This window comes from Labeo rohita, chromosome 23 (genome assembly GCF_022985175.1).
Source record: "Labeo rohita strain BAU-BD-2019 chromosome 23, IGBB_LRoh.1.0, whole genome shotgun sequence".
Taxonomy (NCBI): domain Eukaryota; kingdom Metazoa; phylum Chordata; class Actinopteri; order Cypriniformes; family Cyprinidae; genus Labeo; species Labeo rohita.
In genome coordinates, this window is record NC_066891.1 from 5776713 (window position 1) to 5801059 (window position 24347).

General features: G+C 40.1%; 2 protein-coding genes across 6 annotated transcripts in view; one reads left to right on the forward strand and one right to left on the reverse strand.

The window, feature by feature from the left end:
- The window catches only part of gpsm2l (G protein signaling modulator 2, like), a 35947-nt gene extending 20641 nt beyond the window's left edge, over nt 1–15306 (forward strand). The window contains exons 4-14 of one of the 5 annotated variants that reach the window (XM_051097081.1): nt 223–362; nt 540–663; nt 980–1095; nt 7876–8031; nt 8121–8229; nt 8661–8799; nt 10752–10828; nt 11017–11232; nt 11330–11489; nt 14233–14459; nt 14545–15300. In XM_051097081.1, the coding sequence (XP_050953038.1) occupies nt 223–362; nt 540–663; nt 980–1095; nt 7876–8031; nt 8121–8229; nt 8661–8799; nt 10752–10828; nt 11017–11232; nt 11330–11489; nt 14233–14459; nt 14545–14718 (1638 nt within the window). In that variant the 3' untranslated portion in view covers nt 14719–15300. Of the gene's footprint in view, nt 1–222; nt 363–539; nt 664–979; nt 1096–7875; nt 8032–8120; nt 8230–8660; nt 8800–10751; nt 10829–11016; nt 11233–11329; nt 11490–14232; nt 14460–14544 lie in introns of all 5 variants that reach the window. The other 4 variants (XM_051097080.1, XM_051097078.1, XM_051097076.1 and 1 more) reach the window with 4 other exon arrangements.
- A 50-nt stretch (nt 15307–15356) lies between these two features.
- On the reverse strand, nt 15357–20267 carry LOC127155099 (protein-glutamine gamma-glutamyltransferase K-like). Its single transcript, XM_051097075.1, has 14 exons — nt 19977–20267; nt 19139–19629; nt 18815–19006; nt 18448–18699; nt 18241–18359; nt 18027–18134; nt 17711–17888; nt 17479–17617; nt 17196–17388; nt 16952–17105; nt 16542–16826; nt 16246–16406; nt 16023–16159; nt 15357–15855 (listed from the first exon to the last, which is right to left on the reverse strand). The coding sequence occupies exons 2-14, from the start codon at nt 19626–19628 to the stop codon at nt 15708–15710; spliced, it is 2556 nt and encodes an 851-aa protein (XP_050953032.1). The 5' UTR covers nt 19629; nt 19977–20267; the 3' UTR covers nt 15357–15707.
- Nucleotides 20268–24347: the final 4080 nt, after the last annotated feature.

Consider the following 24347-nt stretch of genomic DNA (forward strand, 5'->3'; position numbering starts at 1 on the left):
ATGACAAAATCTTTTAACTCCATTAAACTCCGTTTGAATATTTCATGGCCAAGTTTGCCTTGGATGTTTTTGGAAGTCTTGTTATCCCGAGACACCACTTGATCTATTTTAACAGACCATAAACATAGTTTAGCTGCAAGCCGTCGATCCGTTTTAGGTGTGTAATGAGTGGTGCTTGTGGACTGACTGTTGTGTGTGCGTGTCTGTGTGTGGTTTGGTTAGGTGGGGCAGGCCAGAGCGCTGTATAATTACGGGAATGTGTACCACGCCAAGGGGAAGAACATATGTTGGAGCGGTATGGACCCTGGAGACTTTCCCGAGGAGGCACGCATCGCTCTAAAGAAAGCAACAGAGTACTACGAGTGAGCGAGCCCACGTTTGTTGTTTTCATTCTTTTGAACACCCAAACCAGTGTGTAGACGACACATGTGCCAAAGGACACAATAAAGAACATAGTAGTGACTGCAGTAATGTTTTCCTAATGCTTTTGTTGTTTTATCCCCGCTGCTGTGTCTTATACTGCGCTTCTGGGTTTGAAGGGCGAATCTGGCCATTGTGAAAGAGTTGGGGGACAGAGCGGCACAGGGCAGGACTTACGGTAACCTTGGCAACTCGCACTATTTGCTCGGAAACTTCCAGGATGCTGTTCTTGCTCACGAACAGGTATTTCATACGGAGAGTTTCTTAAATGAACAAACCTGTGTGTTATTAAAAAAATGCACAAACTAATAAATGTTGGATTACTGTACAGAAAATGTCTGTATTATTATGTGTACAATATATATATATATATATATATAGTTGCAATCAATATTGTATAATTGTAGAAAATATTACTAGATATACAGTAATAATGCAGAAACTTGTGCAGTATTGTACTGATCAGCAATGCATTTATGTTTCTTGAATTAGGCTTAATGTAAAAATAAATAATAAAATCATCATTTTTTTTTTTTTTTTTTTTTTTTTTTTTTAACAGCGTCTCCTTATTGCAAAGGAGTTTGGAGACAGAGCAGCAGAGCGGAGAGCATATTGCAACCTTGGAAATGCATACATATTCCTTGGACAGTTTGAAGTTGCAGCTGAACATTACAAGTCAGTTTGCTTTTTTATTTTATTTTATTTTATTTTATTTTATTTTATTTTATTTTATTTTATTTTATTTTATTTTATTTCTTATTCCAAGTTTTTACCATAATTTACAAAGCCAGAAATACAAAGCAACAACAGAAACTGAATATTTTTTACTGAATTTATTTTTAATGAATATAGCAACAACAGTGAAATTTTATTTTATTTTATTTTATTTTATTTTATTTTATTTTATTTTATTTTATTTTATTTTATTTTATTTTATTTTATTTTATTTTATACCACGTTTTTAAAATAATTTACAAAGCCAGAAATACAAACAAAGCAACAACAGAAACAGTTTTTTAAATTTATTTTTGATGAATAAAGCAACAACAGTGATATTTTATTTTATTTTATTTCTTATTCCTAGTTTTTAACATAATTTAAAAAGCCAGAAATACAAACAAAGCAACAACAGAAACTGAATATTTATTTTATTTATTTTTGACAAATATAGCAACATTATTTTATTTTAATTTAATTTAATTTAATTTAATTTAATTTTGTTTTATACCAAGTTTTTAAAATAATTTACAAAGCCAGAAATGCAAACAAATTAACAACAGAAACTGTTTTATTTTTATTTTTATTTATTTTCGATGAATATAGCAACAACAGTGAAATTTAATTTAATTTAATTTAATTTAATTTAATTTAATTTTATTTAATTTTATTTTATTTTATACCAAGTTTTTAACATAATTTACGAAGCCAGAAATACAAAGTAACAACAGAAACTGTTTCTTTTTCTTTTTATTTGTATTTATTTTTGATGAATATAGCAACGACAGTGAAATTTAATTTAATTTAATTTAATTTAATTTAATTTAATTTAATTTAATTTAATTTAATTTTATTTAATTTTATTTTATTTTATAAAAACTTATACCTGTTACGACAGCGGTCTCTGTGGCTCCCTCTAACCGCCGTCAGCGGGAACCGTCTCCGGACTATTGACTCACTACATTTCCCATAACCCCGTACCTGGGACCCCCCGCTTCCGGTTCCGGTTCACCCGGGTTCACTTCCCCTCTGGCGGCCATTTTAGGACCGTCAGTTCGGCGGGTTCCCTCGCGAAGTATTGTTTAGTTTGTCTAGCAATTCCGAGCGTTTTCCCTTGTATTTCTGATTGCCTGTTACCGACTGGACTGTTTGTTATCGTGTTTGATTCTTGCTGCCTGCCCCGACCTACTGCCTGGATTTACGACTATTCTTGGATTACCTTTGTTGTTCCCGTTTGCTGGCTTTTGAACTCTGCCTGGTGTACCACTCTCATTGTTCATTAAAGATGTCGCACATGGATCTAACGTCTCCGGATCTGTCACTAGACCCGTCACAGAATACTTCGCCACCTCAGGATCCAGCGACTTCTCCGACAACGTCATCCGTGAACCCCACGGCGGTACAACAGATCGCTACGGAATTGTCCGCTCAAGCCTCAACGTTGCAAATACACCAACAACAGCTGGACCGTCTGACCGACCTGACAGGACAGCTCGTGCAAGCGCTGCAGGGACTCCAGCTGATTCCGCCAGCGTCCTCACCACCAGCGCTCCCAACATCACCTCCGACGGCACCACCGGCCGCCGCCAGCCCTCGCCTGGCGTTTCCCGAGAAATTCGACGGGTCTCCCACGAAATGTAAGGGCTTCCTTCTCCAATGCTCCCTCTTCGTTGGTCAACAGCCACATCTCTACCCCACCGACGAGAGTAAAATCGCGTTTGTGTGTTCGCTGCTCATAGGAAGAGCACTGGAGTGGGCCACGGCGGTGTGGCGCTTAGACCAGCCTACCTTCCCTTCGTTTTCCGCTTTCCTGCAACGCTTCAAGGAGGTCTTTCAGCCGTGCACGGAGGATGGAGAGGCGGGGGAGCAGATCCTGACGCTGCGACAGGGCCGGAGAACCGCAGCGGATTACGCCCTGAGTTTCCGAACCCTCGCGGCCCAGAGCGGCTGGAACGATGGCCCATTGAAGCTGCACTATCGAAGGGGACTCAATCCGGATCTGCAGGTGGAGTTGGCGTGTCGGGACGAGGGTCTCTCCTGTGAACAGTACATCGATCTCTCGATCAGGGTGGATAACGTCATGCGGGCTCGCAGGCCTGGTAGGCTGCTCGTACCCATCCCGCAGGCTGCGCCCGTTGCCGAGGCGGCGCCCGAACCTATGCAGATTGGCGCAACGAAGCTATCACTGGAGGAGAGAGAGGCGTCTCCGCGGTAATCTCTGCTTGTATTGCGGACAACCAGGACACATCCGAGCCAACTGCCCCACGCGCCCGCCACGCCAGCCAGCCTCGGTGAGTACGGAGGAACTTTCTCTCAAACGTTGTGAGATACCAGTCATGCTGAGGGCAGGGAATGTTACTCTCAAGACCACTGCTTTGATTGACTCTGGGGCTGCGGGTAACTTCATTGATGCTGCTTTCGTCACTGCTAATCGAATCCCTGTCTCCTCTTGTTCCTCACATGTCACAGTGGCCGCCCTCGACGGGCGACCGCTAGGCTCCGGCAAGATCCACCACACCACTCAGGACCTCACCCTCCAGATCGGACCCCACCATCATGAAATAATTCGGTTCTTCGTCATCACATCACCTCACTCACCTGTCATATTAGGATACCCTTGGCTCGACCGTCATGGCCCTACCATCACCTGGGCGGATCGCTCCATCTCCAATTGGTCACCCTACTGCACGGAACACTGTCTCCAGCCTGAGACGTCACCTCAACCATCCCGAAGAACCGTTCCCCTCGAGTATCAGGATCTTCTCGAGGCCTTCAGCCGCATCAAGGCCACTCAGTTACCTCCCCATCGGCCTGGGGACTGCGCCATCGACCTGATCCCCGGAACTACTCCACCTAGAGGGCGCATCTTCCCATTGTCTCAGGCGGAAACAGCAGCCATGAACACCTACATTCAGGAGGAACTAGTCAAGGGCTTCATAAGACCTTCTACCTCACCCGCCTCGGCGGGCTTCTTCTTTGTCAAGAAGAAGGACGGGGGTCTCCGTCCGTGCATCGATTATCGAGGTCTCAACGATATCACCATCAAATATAGATACCCACTCCCGCTCGTCCCCGCCTCCCTTGAACAGTTACGCAAGGCCAAGGTTTTCACAAAGCTGGACCTGCGATCCGCTTACAACCTCATTCGTATTCGTGCGGGGGATGAGTGGAAGACCGCCTTCTCCACAACCTCAGGCCACTATGAATATACGGTGATGCCCTTCGGGCTAGCCAATAGTCCGTCGATCTTCCAGGCTTTCGTTAATGAGGTGTTCAGAGACATGCTAAACCGCTGGGTGATCATCTACATAGACGACATCCTCATTTTTTCCAACAACTACTCGGAACATGTCACTCACGTCCGGGCGGTGCTGCAGCGTCTCATTGCTCATCAGCTCTACGCAAAGGAGGAAAAGTGCGAGTTCCACTTGGAAAAGATCTCCTTCCTCGGCTATGTCATCAGCCCCGAGGGGGTTTCTATGGACGAACGGAAGGTGAACGCGGTACTGAACTGGCCTCGCCCTGCCACGCTCAAGGAACTCCAACGCTTCCTGGGGTTCTCGAACTTCTACCGGCGTTTCATTCGCCATTTCAGTACCGTAGCCGCCCCACTCACGGCCATGGTAAAAAGGGAACCACACGTCTCACCTGGTCCGAACCGGCACTCCAGGCCTTCAACGACCTCCGTCAGAGGTTCACCTCAGCACCCATTCTCCATCATCCGGACCCCGAAAGGCCTTTCCTCGTGGAGGTGGACGCCTCTAGCACGGGTGTTGGAGCTGTGCTCTCCCAGCGTCAAGGAGAACCTCCGAAAATGTTCCCCTGCGCCTATTTTTCGCACAAGTTGAGTCCAGCCGAGAGAAATTATGATGTGGGCAATCGAGAGCTTCTGGCAATCAAGCTGGCCCTCGAGGAGTGGCGGCACTGGCTAGAGGGCGCTAAGCACCCCTTCACGGTGCTAACCGACCATAAGAACTTAGAATACCTCCGCTCGGCCAGGCTGCTCAACCACCGCCAGGCTCGGTGGGCTCTGTTCTTCTCACGTTTCAACTTTCAAGTTACTTATCGTCCCGGCTCCTTGAACACCAAAGCAGACGCGCTCTCCCGACAGCAAGAGCCCGACCAGCCAGTCAAATCGTCGGAGACCATCCTACCCCCACCGTTCTCGTCGCACCGGTAACCTGGGATATCATGAGTGAGATAACAGAGGCCCAGGCTCTGGACCCTACACCAGCCGATTGTCCAGGCCACCTCGTTTATGTTCCACGCACCCTTCGACCCCGGATCCTTACGGAGGTACATACTACCCCCAGCTCAGGTCACCCAGGGATCGAGGCCACACTACAGCTGCTGTCCAACAAGTTCTGGTGGCCCACTCAACGTGCAGACACCGTAGAGTTCATCAGGAGATGCACGACTTGCAATGTTTCCAAGGTTCCCCGCCGTCTGCCCGCTGGGCTGCTCCAGCCCTTGCCCGTACCGCGACGCCCCTGGTCACACATCGCTGTGGACTTTATCACGGATCTGCCTCTCTCCAACGGTTACACCGCCATCCTCTCTGTTATTGACCGGTTCTCCAAAGGCTGCCGACTCATTCCCTCGCTAAACTCCCCACCGCCATGGAAACAGCAGAAATTCTCTGTAACTGGGTGTTTAGACTCTACGGCCTGCCAGAGGACATAGTATCGGACCGGGGACCTCAGTTCTCTTCTCGTCTCTGGGCCTGCTTCTTCCGCTTCCTAGGAGTTAACGTGAGCCTCACCTCGGGCTACCACCCTCAGGCCAATGGCCAGGTCGAGAGGTTGAACCAGGAGACTCGCTTCCTCCGTTCGTACTGCCACGACCAACAGGAGGACTGGAGCCGCTACCTCTTCTGGGCCGAATATGCCCAGAACTCACTACTCAAACCTGCCACTCAACTCACCCCGTTCCAATGTATCCTGGGCTACCAGCCGCCACTCTTCCCCTGGTCCGGCGAACCCGCAGATCTACCAGCAGTCAACTCCTGGTTCCAGCACAGCGAGCAGACGTGGGATCTCGCCCATGTTCATCTACAAAGAGCCGTCCGCCGTACCCAGACCCAGGCCAACCGCAGGCGTCGGCCTAACCCCCCTTACGAACCGGGCCAATGGGTATGGCTATCTACCCGAGACCTACGTCTCCGCCTTCCCTGCAAGAAACTAAGTCCCAGGTACGTGGGTCCCTTCAAAATAACTAAACAAATTACACCCGTATCATTCAGATTAGACCTACCTCCTGAGTATCGTATCTCACCCACTTTCCATGTCTCTCTGTTGAAGCCTGCTGACGTGCCGGGAGGAGCGGAGGACCTAGACGAGACCGCACCACAGGGACCTCCCCCCATAATCATCGACGGCGAGGAGGCCTATCAGGTCAACGCAATCTTGGACTCCCGACGCCGCAGAGGTCACCTCCAGTATCTGGTAGACTGGGAGGGCTTCGGCCCCGAAGAGAGGTCCTGGGTCGCGGCTGAGGATATCCTCGACCCCTCTCTCACACTCGACTTCCACTCGGCGCACCCGGACCGACCTGCTCCCCGTAGGAGGGGTAGACCCCGGCGTCGGGCACCTCCTCGCGCCAGGAGTCGCTCGCAGGGGGGGGGCTCTGTTACGACAGCGGTCTCTGTGGCTCCCTCTAACCGCCGTCAGCGGGAACCGTCTCCGGACTATTGACTCACTACATTTCCCATAACCCCGTACCTGGGACCCCCCGCTTCCGGTTCCGGTTCACCCGGGTTCACTTCCCCTCTGGCGGCCATTTTAGGACCGTCAGTTCGGCGGGTTCCCTCGCGAAGTATTGTTTAGTTTGTCTAGCAATTCCGAGCGTTTTCCCTTGTATTTCTGATTGCCTGTTACCGACTGGACTGTTTGTTATCGTGTTTGATTCTTGCTGCCTGCCCCGACCTACTGCCTGGATTTACGACTATTCTTGGATTACCTTTGTTGTTCCCGTTTGCTGGCTTTTGAACTCTGCCTGGTGTACCACTCTCATTGTTCATTAAAGATGTCGCACATGGATCTAACGTCTCCGGATCTGTCACTAGACCCGTCACAATACCAAGTTTTTAACATAATTTACAAAGCCAGAAATACAAACAAAGTAACAACAGAAACTGTTTATGTTTATTTTTATTTATTTTCAATGAATAAAGCAACAACAGTGATATTTTTATTTTTTTTATTTTACACATTATAATTAATTTACTAACTAATTATAATAGGCGTAATTATAGGCATTATATTATAGCCTCTTTAAGTCATGTTTATTGTTGTTTTTTGTTCTTGCAAAACAGAGAGAAAAAAATAATTTTTTTATTACAATTATTATACAAATTATAATTAATTTACTTTCCACTTTGCTATTTATTTAATTTCCATTAATATAGGCATTATATTATAGCCATTATAAGCCATGTTTATTGTCATTTTTGTCCTTGTCATGAAAACCTTCAACCTTTAAAATGCACTATTTGCGAAAACTATTTATTTATTTATTTATTTATTTATTTACTTGTTTTTCTTAAAACCAAGCAAACTTGAATAGACTGGAATCAGACATACTGGGAGCCTCTTGCATGGATTTCTTCAGCAGTATTATACATTTAATACCTAAGAGTATGGTTTTACCATGGTACATGTCCAAAAAAACCCCCATGTAATCTCATGTTAGATGAGCTAGTGTGATTCGATGAGTTGATTTTGGTGTATTTCCCTGCAGGCGGACGCTGCAGTTAGCGCGGCAGCTAAAGGACAGGGCCGTGGAGGCTCAGGCCTGCTACAGTCTGGGCAACACCTACACGCTACTACAGGACTATGAGAGAGCCATAGACTATCACCTCAAACATCTCATCATAGCTCAGGACCTAAAGGACAGGTACAATGTCACTGACACTTCCTGTCTGTGCTGCTGCTGTTCCTGATGTCTAACACTCTCTCTGTCTGTGTGTGTGTGTTTGTGTGTAGGATTGGAGAAGGGAGGGCGTGCTGGAGTTTAGGAAACGCCTACACCGCACTGGGAAACCACGAGCAGGCCATGAGCTTCGCTGAAAAACATCTGGAGATCTCCAAAGAGGTGTGTGCGCACTGAGATAACACCAACACACTTCCTGTCTGTGCAGGAAAGCCCACGAGTGATTCTCACAGAAAAGAAAAATCTAAAGACAAAAAGAAAATAGTAAGAAATAGTTTTAAATGGAGAAAAAAGAGACTTATTTTAGGATTAAGATTGTTGTATTATGATTATTATACATTTATTTTAGTATTTTTACTATAGTATTATAGTTTTTGTTAATATTTTGAATATAAACTTTTTTCTCAGTTGTCATAAAAGTTATATTAGAACAAAGCAAAATAAACATTCTTATTTCTTTCTTTTGATTTTAAGGTAAAATGTGACTTAATCAGGCTCCATGTGTGCGTTTTCATGTTTGAAATGAGTGTGTTTTTTTCTGAAGAAGCACTTCCAGCAATGTTTTTTCCTTCCTGTATGTGTGCACTGTTCAGATTGGAGACCGTAGCGGGGAGCTGACGGCTCGAATGAACGTATCTGATCTGCAGTTAGTTTTGGGTCTGAAGCAGAACAATTCAAACACTAACAGCTCTGCTTTCATCGAGAGTTCGCCTGGTGACAGCAGTCAGCCTGGTAAAAGCACAAACAACTTTCCACAAACTTTAAAATCACAGTTTGTAGATGCTGTGGTAACACTGAACAAGTATGCTTAAAGGTGCACACAGTTGGGTTTTATGCTGTCCTTGTTACAGCGCAATTAGGGTTAGGCTTTGGTTTAGGGTTATTGCATGTAATTTACTGCTATTACGCCCCTCTTATATCTTTCTCTTATTGCACGTAACGTGTGACAGGGAAACCTGTATAATAAAGTGTTTTTTAATGATTTATTTATATTTTTTATGATGCATACAGGGCTGGAGAAACAACAACAAAATAATAACAATAAAAAAAAATGAATAAATAAATAAATTCTGATAGAAGGGAGGTAATGGTGAAAATAAAAATTGAAAATATAAATAATTAAATAAACTTAATATAATAAAGCACTAAAATGTACAAACAGATTTACAAAATTATAGTTGTGATAAGTACAAATCAGTTTTTAACCCAAAAATAGTACTTTAATATTAATATTGAGAAATGTAATAAATTGAAAACAAAATCCTGTTGAAGTCATATTAGAATATTAAGTATCATCAAATAACTTAACAAATCTGATTTAAACCCAGATTTTACCCTTGAAATTCAAAAGGATTTCCAGTGCAAGTGTTAAAATGTCTTAAATGTCTTTTTAGAATATTAAGTATAATCAGATATCATACGTCTGATTAAAGAAAAACCCTTGTAATACAAAAAATATATTCTTTAAAATTTTCAGTAAATGTGTTAAAATGCCAAAATCAGATAAAAAGATTTTCAATACAATCAAGTTTTTAAATGTCTGAAATATTCTAAAATAATCAGATACAAAATTTTAGTGCAAAAATTATTTAAAAAATTGTAATGCAGGTGTTAAAATGTCTTAAATATCAATTTAGAATAAGTATCATCAAATATCTTAACAGTCTGATTAAAAAAAAATACCATGTAATACAACAATTATTTTCAGAAATTTTATCAGAATATTTAAAAAATTGTAATGCAAGTGTTAAAATATCTTAAATATTCTAAAATAATCAGATAAAAAAAACTTGTAGTGCAAAAATTATTTTAAAAAATTGCAGTGCAAGTGTTGAAATGTCTTAAATGTCATTTTAGAATATTAAAATTTAGAATCATTAAATATCTTAACAAATCTAACAAACAAAAAAAAAAAAGTTGTAATACAAAAATTATTTTTACATTTTTAAAACATTATTTTAAAAGTGTTAAAATGTCTTATGATAAAATAATTTAAAAAAATCTGATTTAAAAAAGATGCAGAAATAATTTAATTTATATAAGTGTTTTAAATATTATAAAATAATCTGGTTAAAATGCAATGCAAGTGTTAAAATTTCTAAAATGTAATTTCAGAATATTAAGTATCCTCAAAAATCTTAACACATCTGATTAAAAAAAAAAATCAAAAATGTAGTAAAAGTGTTAAGAAGTTTTGTAATCAAATAATTTTAAAAAATCTGATTTAAAAAATATGCAAAAAAAAATTCAAGTGTTTTAATATTATAAAATAATAAGATAAAAAGCAAACAATTATTTTAATAATCGCAATTTAAGTCTTAAAATGTCTTAAATGTCATTCCCTTTAAACATGTAGTTGTGGTGCATTTTGGCAGGAGTGTATGGTGTTTGGTGTTAGCAGATTGGTGATAGTGCCACCTACTGGATGAAAGCTGTACATTTTGTTTAAACTTGAATTCATTGGCTTGAATATCATCTTTGTGCTGTTCATTAGTTTTTGGATCATATAAATATATATATAAAAGCTATATAAAATGTACAGAATTACTTGGTGCATGATTAATATGCTTGTCAGCAACAAATGTTAGTAAATTGTCACTGAAATCAGAGTATAAGCTATATATGCTGATATGCTATGCTATGATATGAGTCACAGTGCCTCCTGCTTCTTTCTGATTTTGTAGATGGAAGATCCAGAGGAAGCCGGAGACACAGCATGGAGAACATGGAGCTCATGAAACTCAGCTCTGACAAAAATACGGTGGGGCATAAAACACATTCGCTGTAGTGATTTAATTAGTGTGCTGAATTTTGACAACAAAGGTTTTGGTTAGTTTTACTTTCCTTTGTTGGGAAAAAGTCAGTGACAAGAGAATAGGACTTTATAGTGTTGCATATGAAATCATTTGCATAACAAAAGTGTCTTTAAAGTCTTTATGCTTCATCTAGCAGGGCCAGGCCTGTGAGGACACTACAACCCCTCAGCAAACCAAATCGCCAACCAAATCATCCGTAGCCAAGACATCTTCTAAGCTTTTCTTCATCAATCGCTTCAAGAGCAAAAAACACAGGTTGAATGGGTCAAACTCCAGTCCGGCAGCTGAGAACCACAACAGCAACAGCAGCAGCAGCAGCAGCCCACCTCCAGCCCGTCTGGACAAACAGGTCAAATGCTAAACTTTTCTACATTTAAGTATTTACATAATAAACTAAATAGTTATTATTAACATTTAGCATTTTTCTTAAACGCCTTTTCCCACAGTACGCTCCAGACACTCTGGGTGACGACGGCTTTTTTGATCTTCTGAGCCGTTTTCAAGGCAACCGCATGGATGACCAAAGGTGCTCATTACAGGACGGCCTAAGCCGCGTTCCTGCCCCTTCCTTTCCCTTTGAAACCCAGCCTGTAGCCTTGAGGAAACGTGAGTCGTCCTTCCTCCCTGACTGAGTACTGACCTGTGCAAACTATAATTGCTTATAAAGGTGCAAAACCATGGAAGGTGCATTCACACTGTCAGCGATTTAAAGCAGAAAAGTAGGAGCAAGTGATTTGAGATCATGCAAAAAAATAAAAAAATAAAAAAATAAACACCTACAATCAACTAACAAGTGACCAGTGTGAATGCACCTTTAGTTTGTAATAATTATCCCAGTGTATAGCAGTCAATTTCTAGACACTGACTATAGTATTGAATCACATGACAAAAATCACAGCCAATCATACATTTTCTTTCACATAGGCAGCATAAACAGAAACCAAAATGTGCTGTTTCTGGCAAAAATGTCAAACTTGCATGTAGATTTCTACTTTTGCATGTTAAAAAGTAAAATAAGTGTGTATGTATGTGTGTGTGTGTGTATATATATATATATGTATATGTGAAGTGTTCAGATGCAAAACCAGCTAAAAGCCATCTCGGTCAAAAATAAGATAATGATACTGAGTGAATGCTCCTGACTCATAAAATATGTCCATCAAATACTTTTACTTCGATTAATTCGCTAAATTCCAGCCTCAGCCCAATCAGAAGTACCAGTATTTACATAGAAATCTATACAAAGTAGGCAGAAAGAAATGCTCATTTTAAAGAAATACATCAGAAGGATTTAGAGGATTTATATATATATGTATATATATATGTATATATATGTATATATATAAATCAGAGGGATCATACAAAATGCATACAAAATACAAAATGCACGCTATTTTTTTTTATTTAGTACTGACCTGAATAAGATATTTCACATAAAAGACATTTACATACAGTCCACTAGAGAAAATATTAGTTGAATTTATAAAAATGACACAATTCAAAAGTTTACATACACTTGATTCTTAAAACTGTGTTGTTACCTGAATGATTCACAGCTGTTTTTTTGTTTGTTTTTTTTGCTTAGTGATAGTTATTCATGAGTCCCTTGTTTGTCCTGAACAGTTAAATCACCTGCTGTTCTTTAGAAAAATCCTTTTCTGTGGTTCTCCAGCATTTTTGTCTATTTAAACCCTTTCCAACAATAACTGAACAATAATATGATTTTGAGATTCATCTTTTCACACTGAGGACAACTGAGGGACTCATATGCAACTATTACAGAAGGTTCAAATGCTCACTGATGCTTCAGAAGGAAACACAATGCATTAATAGCCATGGGTGAAAACTTTTGAACAGAATGAGGATGTGTACATTTTTCTTATTTTGCCTAAATATAATATTTTTTATCATTTATTACTAGATACTTACATGTTTCCCAGAAGACAAAATAAGTTAAATGTACCCTAATCTTCGAAGTCAAGAAGTTTTCACCCATTTTTACATTAACATTTATTAATTTAGCACAGAAATGTAAAAAATCCCTTCGAAGCCATCATAGAATACTGAGTATCATCAAATAACTTTAATAAATCTTTAAATTCAATAATAATAAAAAAAGTATGATGCAGATATTAAGTGTTAAATGTATTAAATACTATCAAATAATCAGATAAAAATATTTGGCATATTTATTTTGAGAGTACCATGTGTTTAGTGGTAGGTGTTTGGTGATAGTGCCATCTACTGGATGAAAGCTGCACATTTTGTTTGAACTTCAACAAATGTATTGGTTTGAATATCCTCTTTGTAGCTGTGTGGAATGAGAGAGACGCAAGCACATTTCACACTGACTGCTAGTTGTTTTTAAATTATTTAATTATTACTGTTGCTGTCCCTGAAGAAGGCATGTGCCGAAAAGTGTTGGAGAGCTTTTAGATTTCTTGTGTAATCATTTGGTAATAAAGGCTTTTTAATTTACTAGAGTGCCGTGGTTATTCTTAAGTTTTCTTTGAAAATCTTTCATACTCACCAAAGCTGCGTTTCTTTGATCAAAAATACAGTAAAAACTGTAATATTGTGAAATATTATTATTTAAAATAACTGTTTTCTATTTGAATGTATTTTTAAATGTAATTTATTCCTGTGCTCAAAGCTGAATTTTTAGCATCTTTACTCCAGAGTTCAGTGTCACATGATCCTTCAGAAATCATTCTAATATGCTGATTTGCTGCTCAAGAAACATTTTTTATTATTATTATCAATATTTAAAACAACTGAGTAAAAAAATCAGGATTCTTTGATGAAAAGTTGATTTAAAAAAAGAATATTTAGAATAGATGTTTTTGTTATATGTGAACCTGAACCACAAAACCAAGGGTCAAAACTTTTGAAACTGAGATTTATACATCATCCATTTTTGTATTTGTTAGGACAGGACAATATTTGGCCTAGAGACAACTATTTGAATATCTGCAGGAGCAAAAAAAAATCAAAATATTGAGAAAATCGCCTTTAAAGTTGTCCAAGTGAAGTTCTTAGCAATGCATATTACTAATCAGAAATTAAGTTTTAACATATTTACGGTAGGAAATTTACAAAATATCTTCATGGAGCATGATCTTTACTTAATATTCGATTGATATTTGGAATAAAAGAAAAATCTATCATTTTAACTCGTACAATGTATTATTGGCTATTGCCACAAATATACCCGTGCTACTTAAGACTGGTTTTGTGGTCCAGGGTCTCACTTTTGACTGATTTATTGTTTCCTTGCTGAACAAATCTATGTCTGTTTAAAAAAAATAAAAATCTGTGTATAAATTATAAACCTTTTCACCTTGTTCAGCTATTTCCGCGTCCGGAGCGGAGGCCTCGGCACAGCCTGGCCATTTCCTAGACCTGCTGGCCAGCTCACAGAGCCGTCGGCTGGACGAGCAGCGAGCCAGTGTGGACAGCCTCCCGGGCCTCCGGCTGGACCAGCGCCACAGCCAGGACGTTCTCAGCAAACTCATGGCCTCGGCCGATAACAAAGAACCAGATGAAGACTTCTTCGACATGCTGATTAAGTGCCAGGTTAATACTGTTTATTAATAGGCTGCATGGAACTATTCATTTTTTTTGAAAGCGTGTGTTTAATAGCTGTGTTTGGCTTATACAGGGATCCAGACTGGATGATCAGAGATGTGCTCCTCCACCTCCTCCAACCAGAGGCCCTACAGTCCCAGACGAAGACTTTTTCAGTCTCATCCTTCGCTCCCAGGCCAAACGGATAGATGAGCAGAGAGTCATCTTACCATCAGACACTAGACCCCTTCAGACCAATCCTGACTGATGTGTTCTTTATGAAGCCAGAATACTATTTTAGGACACTGCAACCTCACTGAAGTCTTATGATTCAATGCCTTGTTGAAAATCAGACCCTACAAGATGATTTCTCTTCTTACTTAAGATTTTTGAAGGAGGAGATGCATGAAGTTCTTTTATTCTTCCAACTACCGTGATCTGAACTGGATTCAGATGTTTCTGTGCAGAACAGATGCTTATATTCAGATCATGACCGCAGTCTCTTTCTCAGGGATTCAGTACAATGCACTGACTGCATATCATACACCTGGATAACTGGATGGATTTAATCAACGGTAGATTAGGATGTCAGAACATTTTATATATATTTTTAACACTAAACGTAGTATCAGTTCAGTTTTGATTCTTTCTTTGACTTGAAATGTTTTATGTTACCTTTTAATACCAGCGAAGCAATGCCCTATATTAATGTTTCGAGGTTTTAGAAACAAGCAGTCTGCAAAAGTTTGGATTTATGTGAATATAAAAGTCTATGTTCTGGAAAAGTATATAAGTCAAGATTGTATTACTAATTTTAAATGGCGAGAGGAATAAAGCCTCATTTTAATAGATCCTGTTCAAATACACACCACAAAGTGACAGTTTAGTATGCTGGAAATATTTTATTTGAAGCTGAAGCTACACAGGACAGAGTAACCAACACCATGAAACAATTACATGAGTTTTCAAATAAGAGAAAAAAAAATAAAATAAAAAAAGGTTAATTATTATTTAGGATGACATTTGTACCAAAAGACTACTGAAAAATCAATAAGATGAAAAGACAATAGTGTCTTGCATAAAGCATGAGTGCAATTGATCTACATGATGATTAAATGCACTCTAAGAAGTTTAAGGTTTACAGCTTGTAGGTTAAGAGAAACTAACAGCTGTTACCTAATTCTGCAAGTCAATTCAATGTGAGCACTTTCTGTTCAATAGAGCCGTGACGTTTCCTGTTTCGGTTACTTGATCGGTTTAACAGCGCTGTTTGACAACAAAGTCGGCGAATCCATGCACCTGGGTGAGCTGAGGACAATCGAATGAGGCCAGAAGTTTCTGTGGGCCGTGACACCTGGGAATAAACTTCTCCGTCAGGCAAACAGAGGCGTGTCCAGCAATGTCACTGTGAAAGAAAGAGTAAATGATCATGTAATACTACAATTATGATATTTTGTTTTACAAATTTGGCATTTAGCAATTATAATTTATATAATTAAGTGAAAATTAAACAGAATAATGCCAAATTAATGTATTATTATTTAATTAATTATTTAATGAAATTCATTTTACCCATAGTTGATAACTCTGGCATTCTGCAGTCCAAATCCCGTAAAGCGGAATACAGAGTTCCTCAGGACACAAGGCAGTGGATTCTGGAAAGTGATTTTGACTGGCACTTCTTGACCAACAACAGCATCACAGGCAGGCTGGGAACACATTCAAGAAACAGTTTAGCGCTAAATGATTCAACTGATCAAACGATTAAGCAATCAAACCATAACTTTCAACTCACAGCAAGAACAAGGTCTGGTGTGCGCAGTCTGAAGCCAAACTGGGTGGCCACAACCTGCTTAGTCTGAGTCACATGTCCAAAGAGGTTGAGCATCACTGAGGCGTGATCCACCACGTGCTCTCTATATTCGTCATAACTCAGGGTCCAGTCCAGAGGTCTGCCTATAGTGGGGAAAAGTGACAAATACTGAATGAATTCTCATGCCTTCATTAGTAGTTTCTTTACCCATAAGCTGATTTATACCAAGTGTGTTGTCTCATCTACTTCAACTCTTACAAAACATTATCATTTCTCACATTCAGAGGGCTTGAGCTCAATGCATGTATGGTCTCTCTTGAGGAAGGTCTTCCTGACTCCGGTGTAGTACGTGGCTGCAGCATGGCTGTAGAGGGTGACAGTACGAGGTGAGCTGCATTTGTTTCTTAGATTGATGCACAGCACGGCATCCCTGCCGATACATGGTCCGTCCCCTTTCAGGCTGACTTCACAGACAACATCCTCAGCACAGGGCAGTGGGTATGTGCATCTCCTCAAGCCATGACGAACGGCTGTTTCATAAGCAGCGCTCATCTCAGAAGAACCTAATTGTTGAAAGTGAAAGGACAGTTTAGAGAGGCATGAATCACAGGTGAGACGCCAAACTTCATCATTCATTTAAACACCATGGTTCAAAGTGTTGTTTAAGAGAAATGCAAGTGGTTTTTACCACATGGGAATTTGTAGAGGTTTGTGATGTCTATACGCTGATCTGAGCCGACAGCCTTGGTGCTGATGCAGTGACCTCCTACATTCTTCTCAACGTGGACAACACCAAATGTTCCATCACATTTCCTCTGCCAGTAAACTCTATCATTGTTCACCTGGAAAATAAAGAGACAAACAGGAATCATAAGTCAAATTTAATTACAATCACTGTATGACAGAATGGTAAATTATAGGAATTTACGCACTTCGGCAAAGAGGAAGGGCACATCGTGCTTCAGGAAGACCTGACCACTGCGGATCGCAGCAACAGAGGTGGGGCCACAGCGGAAGAAGCCCTGGCTGGTCAGTTGAGGAGTGGAATCAATCACTTGCCAGCCACCAAAACCAGTGGGCAGGTCTGGGCGAGTCATCCAGGCCTCATTCCACACGTGGTAGTTCCTACATGGAAGAGAAGAAGAAAGAAATAAAAACACTTAATGGACATTCATAGGAACTCTTTATGACATCACTAATTGTAATGACACTTACCAGATTGAATCGCGGTTCATGTGATCGATCAGCTGAAATTTCTCATCCAAGTAGACGTCAGTTGTCAAACTAACATCAGTGTCATGAGCAGAGCAGAAGTTTGAGACTGGACGAACAGGAATACCCAAACACCTCAACACTACAAGAAAGATGAAGATAAATATAAATGCGTTACATCTACAATCACTTTCTCAAAACTTTTTTTCCGTGTCTATTCTGCAGGAAGTCTCACATGTGTTGGTGACTCCAGCAAAGGCCAAGCTCTGGCCATATCTGACAGGTACTCCTCCAAATCTGTGGTATTGTTTCAGGATGGCACTGCTGCTGCACCAGGATGCAGGAGCAATTCCATCTCCGTAGCAGTTTGACCAGTTACCCACCAGCACACCACAGTCTTTTTTGGCAATAACCTGATAAGAAGAGATAATTAGTGTTATTTTATTTTAAATGCAGTCAACTTCATACAGAAGTACCACAAGAGAACAAATCAGATCATTTTAAAGGCAACATGAAATCAGGATGTTGATAGGAAAAAAATGAAGACTGACCATGTCAGACACCACTCTGGAAAGGACAACTGGGTTTCCCCATCCTGAGCAAGGGGTACAGCTCTTCTCCAACACAAACATACATGCAGGCAAGACTCCCTCCTCACACTAAGAATCAGACAGAGGAGTGAGGAAGTTGGAAAGTTAAAAAATATTTTTATATTTCACTCGCTTAAGCACTTTTGTAATATATGATTAAAAGTTTGTCTCTTACTAGACCAAAGTTCCAATTTCTGCAGGCAATCTGCTGCTTAGTTCCATAGTAGATCTTGCCTATGTTATTCAGCACATACTCAGCTCTCTCTGCCTCTTCACTCAGGTACACACAGTCATCTGTTGAAGAGAGCATTGAACATATATTTTTAAACTTTAAACATATATTCAGGTTGAGGCTTATCTTAAAGTGTAATGAAACACATACCTTTACACCAGGGGTTGAACAGCATGTAAATGTCATTTTCAGGAACATAAGGTAAAGCGAATCTGCCTCCTGCACAGTGTGTCACAACACTGAACTGGTATCGTCCAACGCAAGCAGTTGGAACAGAGTTCACACACAGTTTGATTCGGTTTTGTGCTATTTCCACAATCTTTGCCCCCCAGCAGTCTTTCTTGAATTCTTCCACAATTGGAACGACCACCAAAGTGCCATCTCTGATGGATGGGACGTGACCTGTAAAACACAGAGAAGAAAAATAGGTTTCAGTGACGGTAGAAAAGCTGGTTCAACTCCTCACATGTTCTGCCTGTACATATCCTTTTTTGACATTGTATCAGTCATAACTAACCTAGTTTAAGCTCCAGGTGAAGCTTGTCACAACTGCGATTGAAAGGACGGCACAGATCAACCCACATGTTGAAGCACTGTCCTCTGCGGACAATGAGATGATCTTCTTGGAAAAAGTGTGTGTGATGCTCCAGACGATTTGGTCCAGTCCTGCATTTGAGCAGGTCGACTTTAGACACCCGAAGGACAGAGCCTAAGGAAATGAAAAGGCAGAAAGCAGGTAATTTATTATCAATCAAATCATTCATTGAGTTATAATGAGTAAGGATTTACACGTTTCTTATCATGCACTACACAACAAAGATAAAACCACAAAGACTCTTACTCTCGACTCCACAGACTTGCGTGCAATCATCCTGATATTCCTTGACGACGACTTCCCTTCTCTCATAATCACTGGTTGTAGCGACAATGCCGCAAGGATTAGCGCATGGAGTAGCGCAAGTAGTAACACATGGAGCAGGAGTAGCACATGGAGTAGCGCAAGGAGTACCATATGCACTAGCATATGGAAAACCATATGCGCTAAAGTATGGAGTACCGTATGCACTAGCATATGGAGTACCGTACACACTAGCATATGGAGTACCATATGTAGTTACATATGGAGAAGAGTAAGGAGTAGCATACGGGCTTACCCATGAGTTAACCCAAGGGTTAGCATATGAGTAACCATAAGAGCTAGCGCATGGGTTAACACAGGGGTTGGTGTAAGCTGGTTTGCAGCAGGTTGATTTCTTGCAGCCATCCTCCAGCAGTACTGGGAAACGGCCAACGTTGCAGAGGTTTCTGTATGGGTTGTATACGAAAGGCATGCTGGACAATAAAGAAAGAGATGAGAGACATGAGTATAATCTGTAATTGGTCAGTAGATGGTTAACAATTCATAAATAAGATCTTTGTTCTTAGAAATCAAATCTTCAGTTTCTATTTAAGCTGCAATTACTGTTTTTTAAAATTATCAGACCAAAATTGTAACTACACAACCATATGAACTATGTAATTATATCAGAAAAGGAAAGACTTTAGAAATAATCTGCTATAGATGTTGTTGGGTTTTCACCAAACTCTTGAATCACAAAAACAGCCTATGAATTCTAGATGTCAGCTTTCTTATAGCAATTAATGATACGTTTCAAACAATGTCTGAAAGGATTACTTACATGGTTTAGTCCTTGTCCGTTCGAGAGAAGCTGAACCGAAAGCTTGTACTGAAGTGAACACTCCTGCTTTGACCAGCTCGTTGCTCGTGCTGTTTGACTCCACATCAGACGGGATATTTATACTACTTCGCCATCGCCACCCCATCCACAGCTCATAGCTGAAAAGTGTGAGTAATTGCTCTTTAAAGAAAGAGATGAAAGGGTTTTGAGTCACCTTAATTGCACTGGTCTTTTCAGAGGATTAATGGGACGAATTAACATCTTAGCTTAATTGTTCTGAACCCTTAAACTTTAGGCACAGTAATTGTCTAGTCATTTTCCAGACTAACACTTCGTCTACACCGGACGCGAGTAAGATGTAGACAAGTAATATCAGCAGTAAAATTACTAATACATGTATATTAAAGGATATAAAGTCTAAAAACGAAGCAAAGTCTTGAAACATACGCAACATAAGAATGTTCAATAAACTCTTCTCCTTTTTTTTTTTTTTTTTTTTTTTTTTTTATCATCATCACTTTGTCTCCTGCTTCTGCTCTTTACTGCCACTGGCTTTGCTCAGTGAACTTAAGATATAACTGATATAAAACTGTTAAATCAGTTTTGGGAATCAGATAAAACAGTATATATATATATATATATATATATATATATATATATATATATATATGAAGAGTTCAGATGCAAAACCAGCTAAATCCATCTGACGCCCTTCTTTAAAAAATGCATTTTTATCAGGCTCAGATGTATAGGTTTCTGTGTAAGTACTGGTACTTCTGATTTGGACGTATAATATGTGTCAAGAGCATTCACTCAGTATCATTATCAAATTTTTGACCAAGATGGCTTTTAGCTGGTTTTGCATCTGAACTCTTCATTTATATATATATATATATATATATATAAGAAAGGAGTAAGTAGTACAATGATTTATGCATTTTATGCAATACCAAATCTAAAGGAATAGGGCTCATTTTAACAAAAAAAAAAAAAAATTAGGTAATAGATTTTAAGTCTATTTAAAAAATTAGGTAATAGATTTTAAGTCTATTTTTAAGTCTAAAAAATTAGCTCTAATACATACAGTAATAGTGCATGATTAAATTAAATTGGAGTATAGTTAAGAGTCCATTACTCTTACATTTATCTCTCATGATTGTCAGAACAAGGGTGACTCTTTGATGTATGACATGACTGTTAGTCAGTTATTAAATAAAATGACTCATAAAATTGGAAAGCAGAGTATGGAAATTCACATGCAAGAGGATTTATGAGAAAAAAAAGAGTCTGTGATCAGCAAAAATTGTAATGTTTTATAAAGAAAACCACAAACTTTCTTATGCTCATCAATACTGTGTTTATTTGATCAAAAATACAGAATACAGAATTTAATTTATTCGCTGAATTTTCAGCATCATTAATATAAAATATTTAGCAGCACAGCTGTTACCAGCATTGATAATTCTAATAAATAATAAATCAAAGTAATAATAAAATAATAAATCAGCATATTAGAATGAAGGGTCATGTGTGACGCGTAAGACAGGAGTAACAGCTGATGAAAATTCAGCTTTGCATCACAGAAATAAATGATATTTTAAAGTATGTTAAAATAGAAACCATTATTTTATATTGTAATAACATTTAGCAATATTACTGTTTTTTTTTTCTTTCTCTTTGACCAAATAAATTCAGGCTTGATGAGCATAGGAGACAAAAAAACATAAGTCTTATTGATCCCAAACTTTTGAACGGCAGTGTATATGATGTTAAATTTTCATGTTTTATTTTTCATTTATTTTTTCCTTTTCCCTAACAGAAGGTAAAATGTTGCTTCAGGCCCTGTGAATACAAACAATGGCCCCTGCAGTGATGAAGGACAATGTCTCTTGCTTGACAAGTGGAAGTAAGGAATCTGATTATGTAACTTCAAATCAGCATGTACCTTTGGATTGGATTGATCTATTTTATAGAAGGTTATATATATTATAGGTATTATTTTTATTTATTTGTGTATTCTTTTTTTTTTTTGCTTAGCATTTCTGACCTGACCCTCATGCTCCACCCAGAAGGTGTATGAGAAAAGGTGTATGAGAAGGTGTAAGGACTTTAATAAGACCAATTAAATCAAAATGACCCAAAAGTCATTAGTCCAGCACAATTTTAAAAGAACAATGACTATACAAGGGCTGACATAACTATAGTGTGTTTAGTAATTATAGCCTGACTTGAATGAATAATGAAAGGGCCAGTATTCATTAAATCTGTATTCTGTCTATGTATGTATGTATGTATGTATGTATCTATCTATCTATATGTATTCTATCTATCTATCCCCTGCAGGGACCCTAGAGTCCCAGACGAAGACTTCTTCAGGCTCATCCTTTGCTCCCAGGCCAAATGGTTGATGAGCAGAGTCAGAGAGTCATCTTACCATCGGACACAGGCCCCTTCAGGTCAATCCTGATTGATATGCTCTTTATGAAGCCAGAATACTATTTTAGGACCTTGCGGCCTCATTGAAATCTTACTCATGAATCAGTGGTTTGCTGAAAATCAGATCCCAGATGATTTCTCTTCTCAGAAATCATCAGAAAGACTATCTCTACTACTGTGATCCACCAAAATCCACTATAATTTTATAAAAAATAATGTTCCTTTTGAACAGTTTCTGCTGTTGCGTTAATATGCTTTGAGAATACTCCTGTTTACTCTGGTACTGAAGCCTGATTTGTTTATGTTCGTGTAGCTGCACAAACAAATAACGCTTCAACCCCCCAAAAGGGGTAAGTAAGTCGGCTCTAAGTGCCATTTAGTCAGCAACAAAGGTCATCTCAGCCTGCTGCTCGCCACCGTGAGAATGAGCCCTGGCAGCGGAAGAAGCCTGACGCCTTTCCCTACAGCCATCCAGCATTTTAGATAAAAGTACTTTTCTGAGAAAATTTCAGAGCAAAATTTGCAAATGTCACATCACAAGTGTGGTCCATGCAGATGGGCAAGGTAAGTGCTTTGCCTGTTTGGGCAGTGCCCACATAGAGGCTGCGTTCACCGAGACAAATTATTCTTATTGTGAGAACACGAGTCTCGCCCTTCTCCGCTCTGCTCCGCTTCTTCCACGAAAGCAGTCCTCCCCAGCCTCACTCTCCCTGCAACGTCTTGACTTGCCCGTGTTCTTTACACGAGAGGATCAGTGCCTCTCGTTGGCTGTGAGTGGCTTGATTTCCTTCAGCGGGTCTGTGGAGGAAGTTGCCACAGATTACTCCATGTCATTGACGGGGTAAGAGTGGGTGTTTTCTGGCGAAGACCATGACACCCTCCTTTGGCACAAGCAACACAGCCCAGCGTGGAGCTTATCTGCATTCTAACTAAGAATGTGGAGGATCTCGGCATGGATCCCTTGCTTGTTCAGCTCTGGAAGAGCCCGCCCGTGCCCTCCTTGATGAGTGGTACCTGGAAGGACGCCGTCAACAATCCTCCTGCAAGCGGCCTGCCCTGTTCCTTCCGGCAGTTCACGAGGTACTCACCAGGGCATGGTGCGCCCCCTAATTGGCACAAGTTATTCCCTCCACTTCTTTCTGTTGCAAGCCAGCAATGGACTTGGTTCTGCTTGCTACTAAGACCACAGAGCAGGCAATCGGCAAGGCCATCGCCAACTTGGTGGTGCTCCAGTGTCACCTTTTGTGAAATGAAATTTCATTCATATGTGCATCATATATGTACAGTCGAATGACAATTAAGTTACCTACCTACCTTACCTACCTTAGCTCAACATTGCTGCCTCAGCTTCATTCAAGCTGGGCTCGTCCTCCCCATTCAGCGCGTGGCCAAAAAAATGTACTGCTATGATAGTGTACCCACATACATACAAGAGATTTCTCCTCTCCTCATCACCACAAATGTCAGTTCCCTGCCCCCGAACTCCCACTCAAAAAACTGGACTGGTTTATGTGGGTGAATCTGAAAGACACTTACATTCACATCCAGACGCTGAGAGCATTCATGCTGAACCAAGTCAAGTCAAGTCAAGTCACCATTATTTATTCAGCGCTTTTTGCGATGCAGATTGTGTCAAAGCACCTTTACAGTATTACAATACATGGAAATAGTGTGTCAAAACAGTGTTCCACTCTCCTCTGGCCAGACGAAACCAACAGTTTAATTCTAGGCTGCAACAAAGTCAAATTGTGCCGAGGATTCATCTGGTTCCCGCGTTCTTGTCCTGATGGCCGTCTAGGTGACAAGGTCTTCGGAGGAGATCTGTCTTTGGGGCTCATGTAGTTCACATGTTCTCCACTGACATTCAGGGCTGTAGGTGCCGATCCACCATTTGGACTGGATACGGACTGAATCCGGGTGACTTCAGTGACCACA

What these genes read in the sequence shown, in the direction of transcription:
- LOC127155099 (XM_051097075.1), bottom strand. Translation starts at nt 19,628, where the DNA reads ATGCCTTTCGTATACAACCCATACAGAAACCTCTGCAACGTTGGCCGT. An exon ending in CCAGAGTGGTGTCTGACATG is followed by an intron (nt 17,889 to 18,026) that starts GTCAGTCTTCAT and finishes TCTTCTTATCAG; the next exon opens with GTTATTGCCAAAAAAGACTG. An exon ending in TGAGCTCAAGCCCTCTGAAT is followed by an intron (nt 16,407 to 16,541) that starts GTGAGAAATGAT and finishes TCCCCACTATAG; the next exon opens with GCAGACCTCTGGACTGGACC.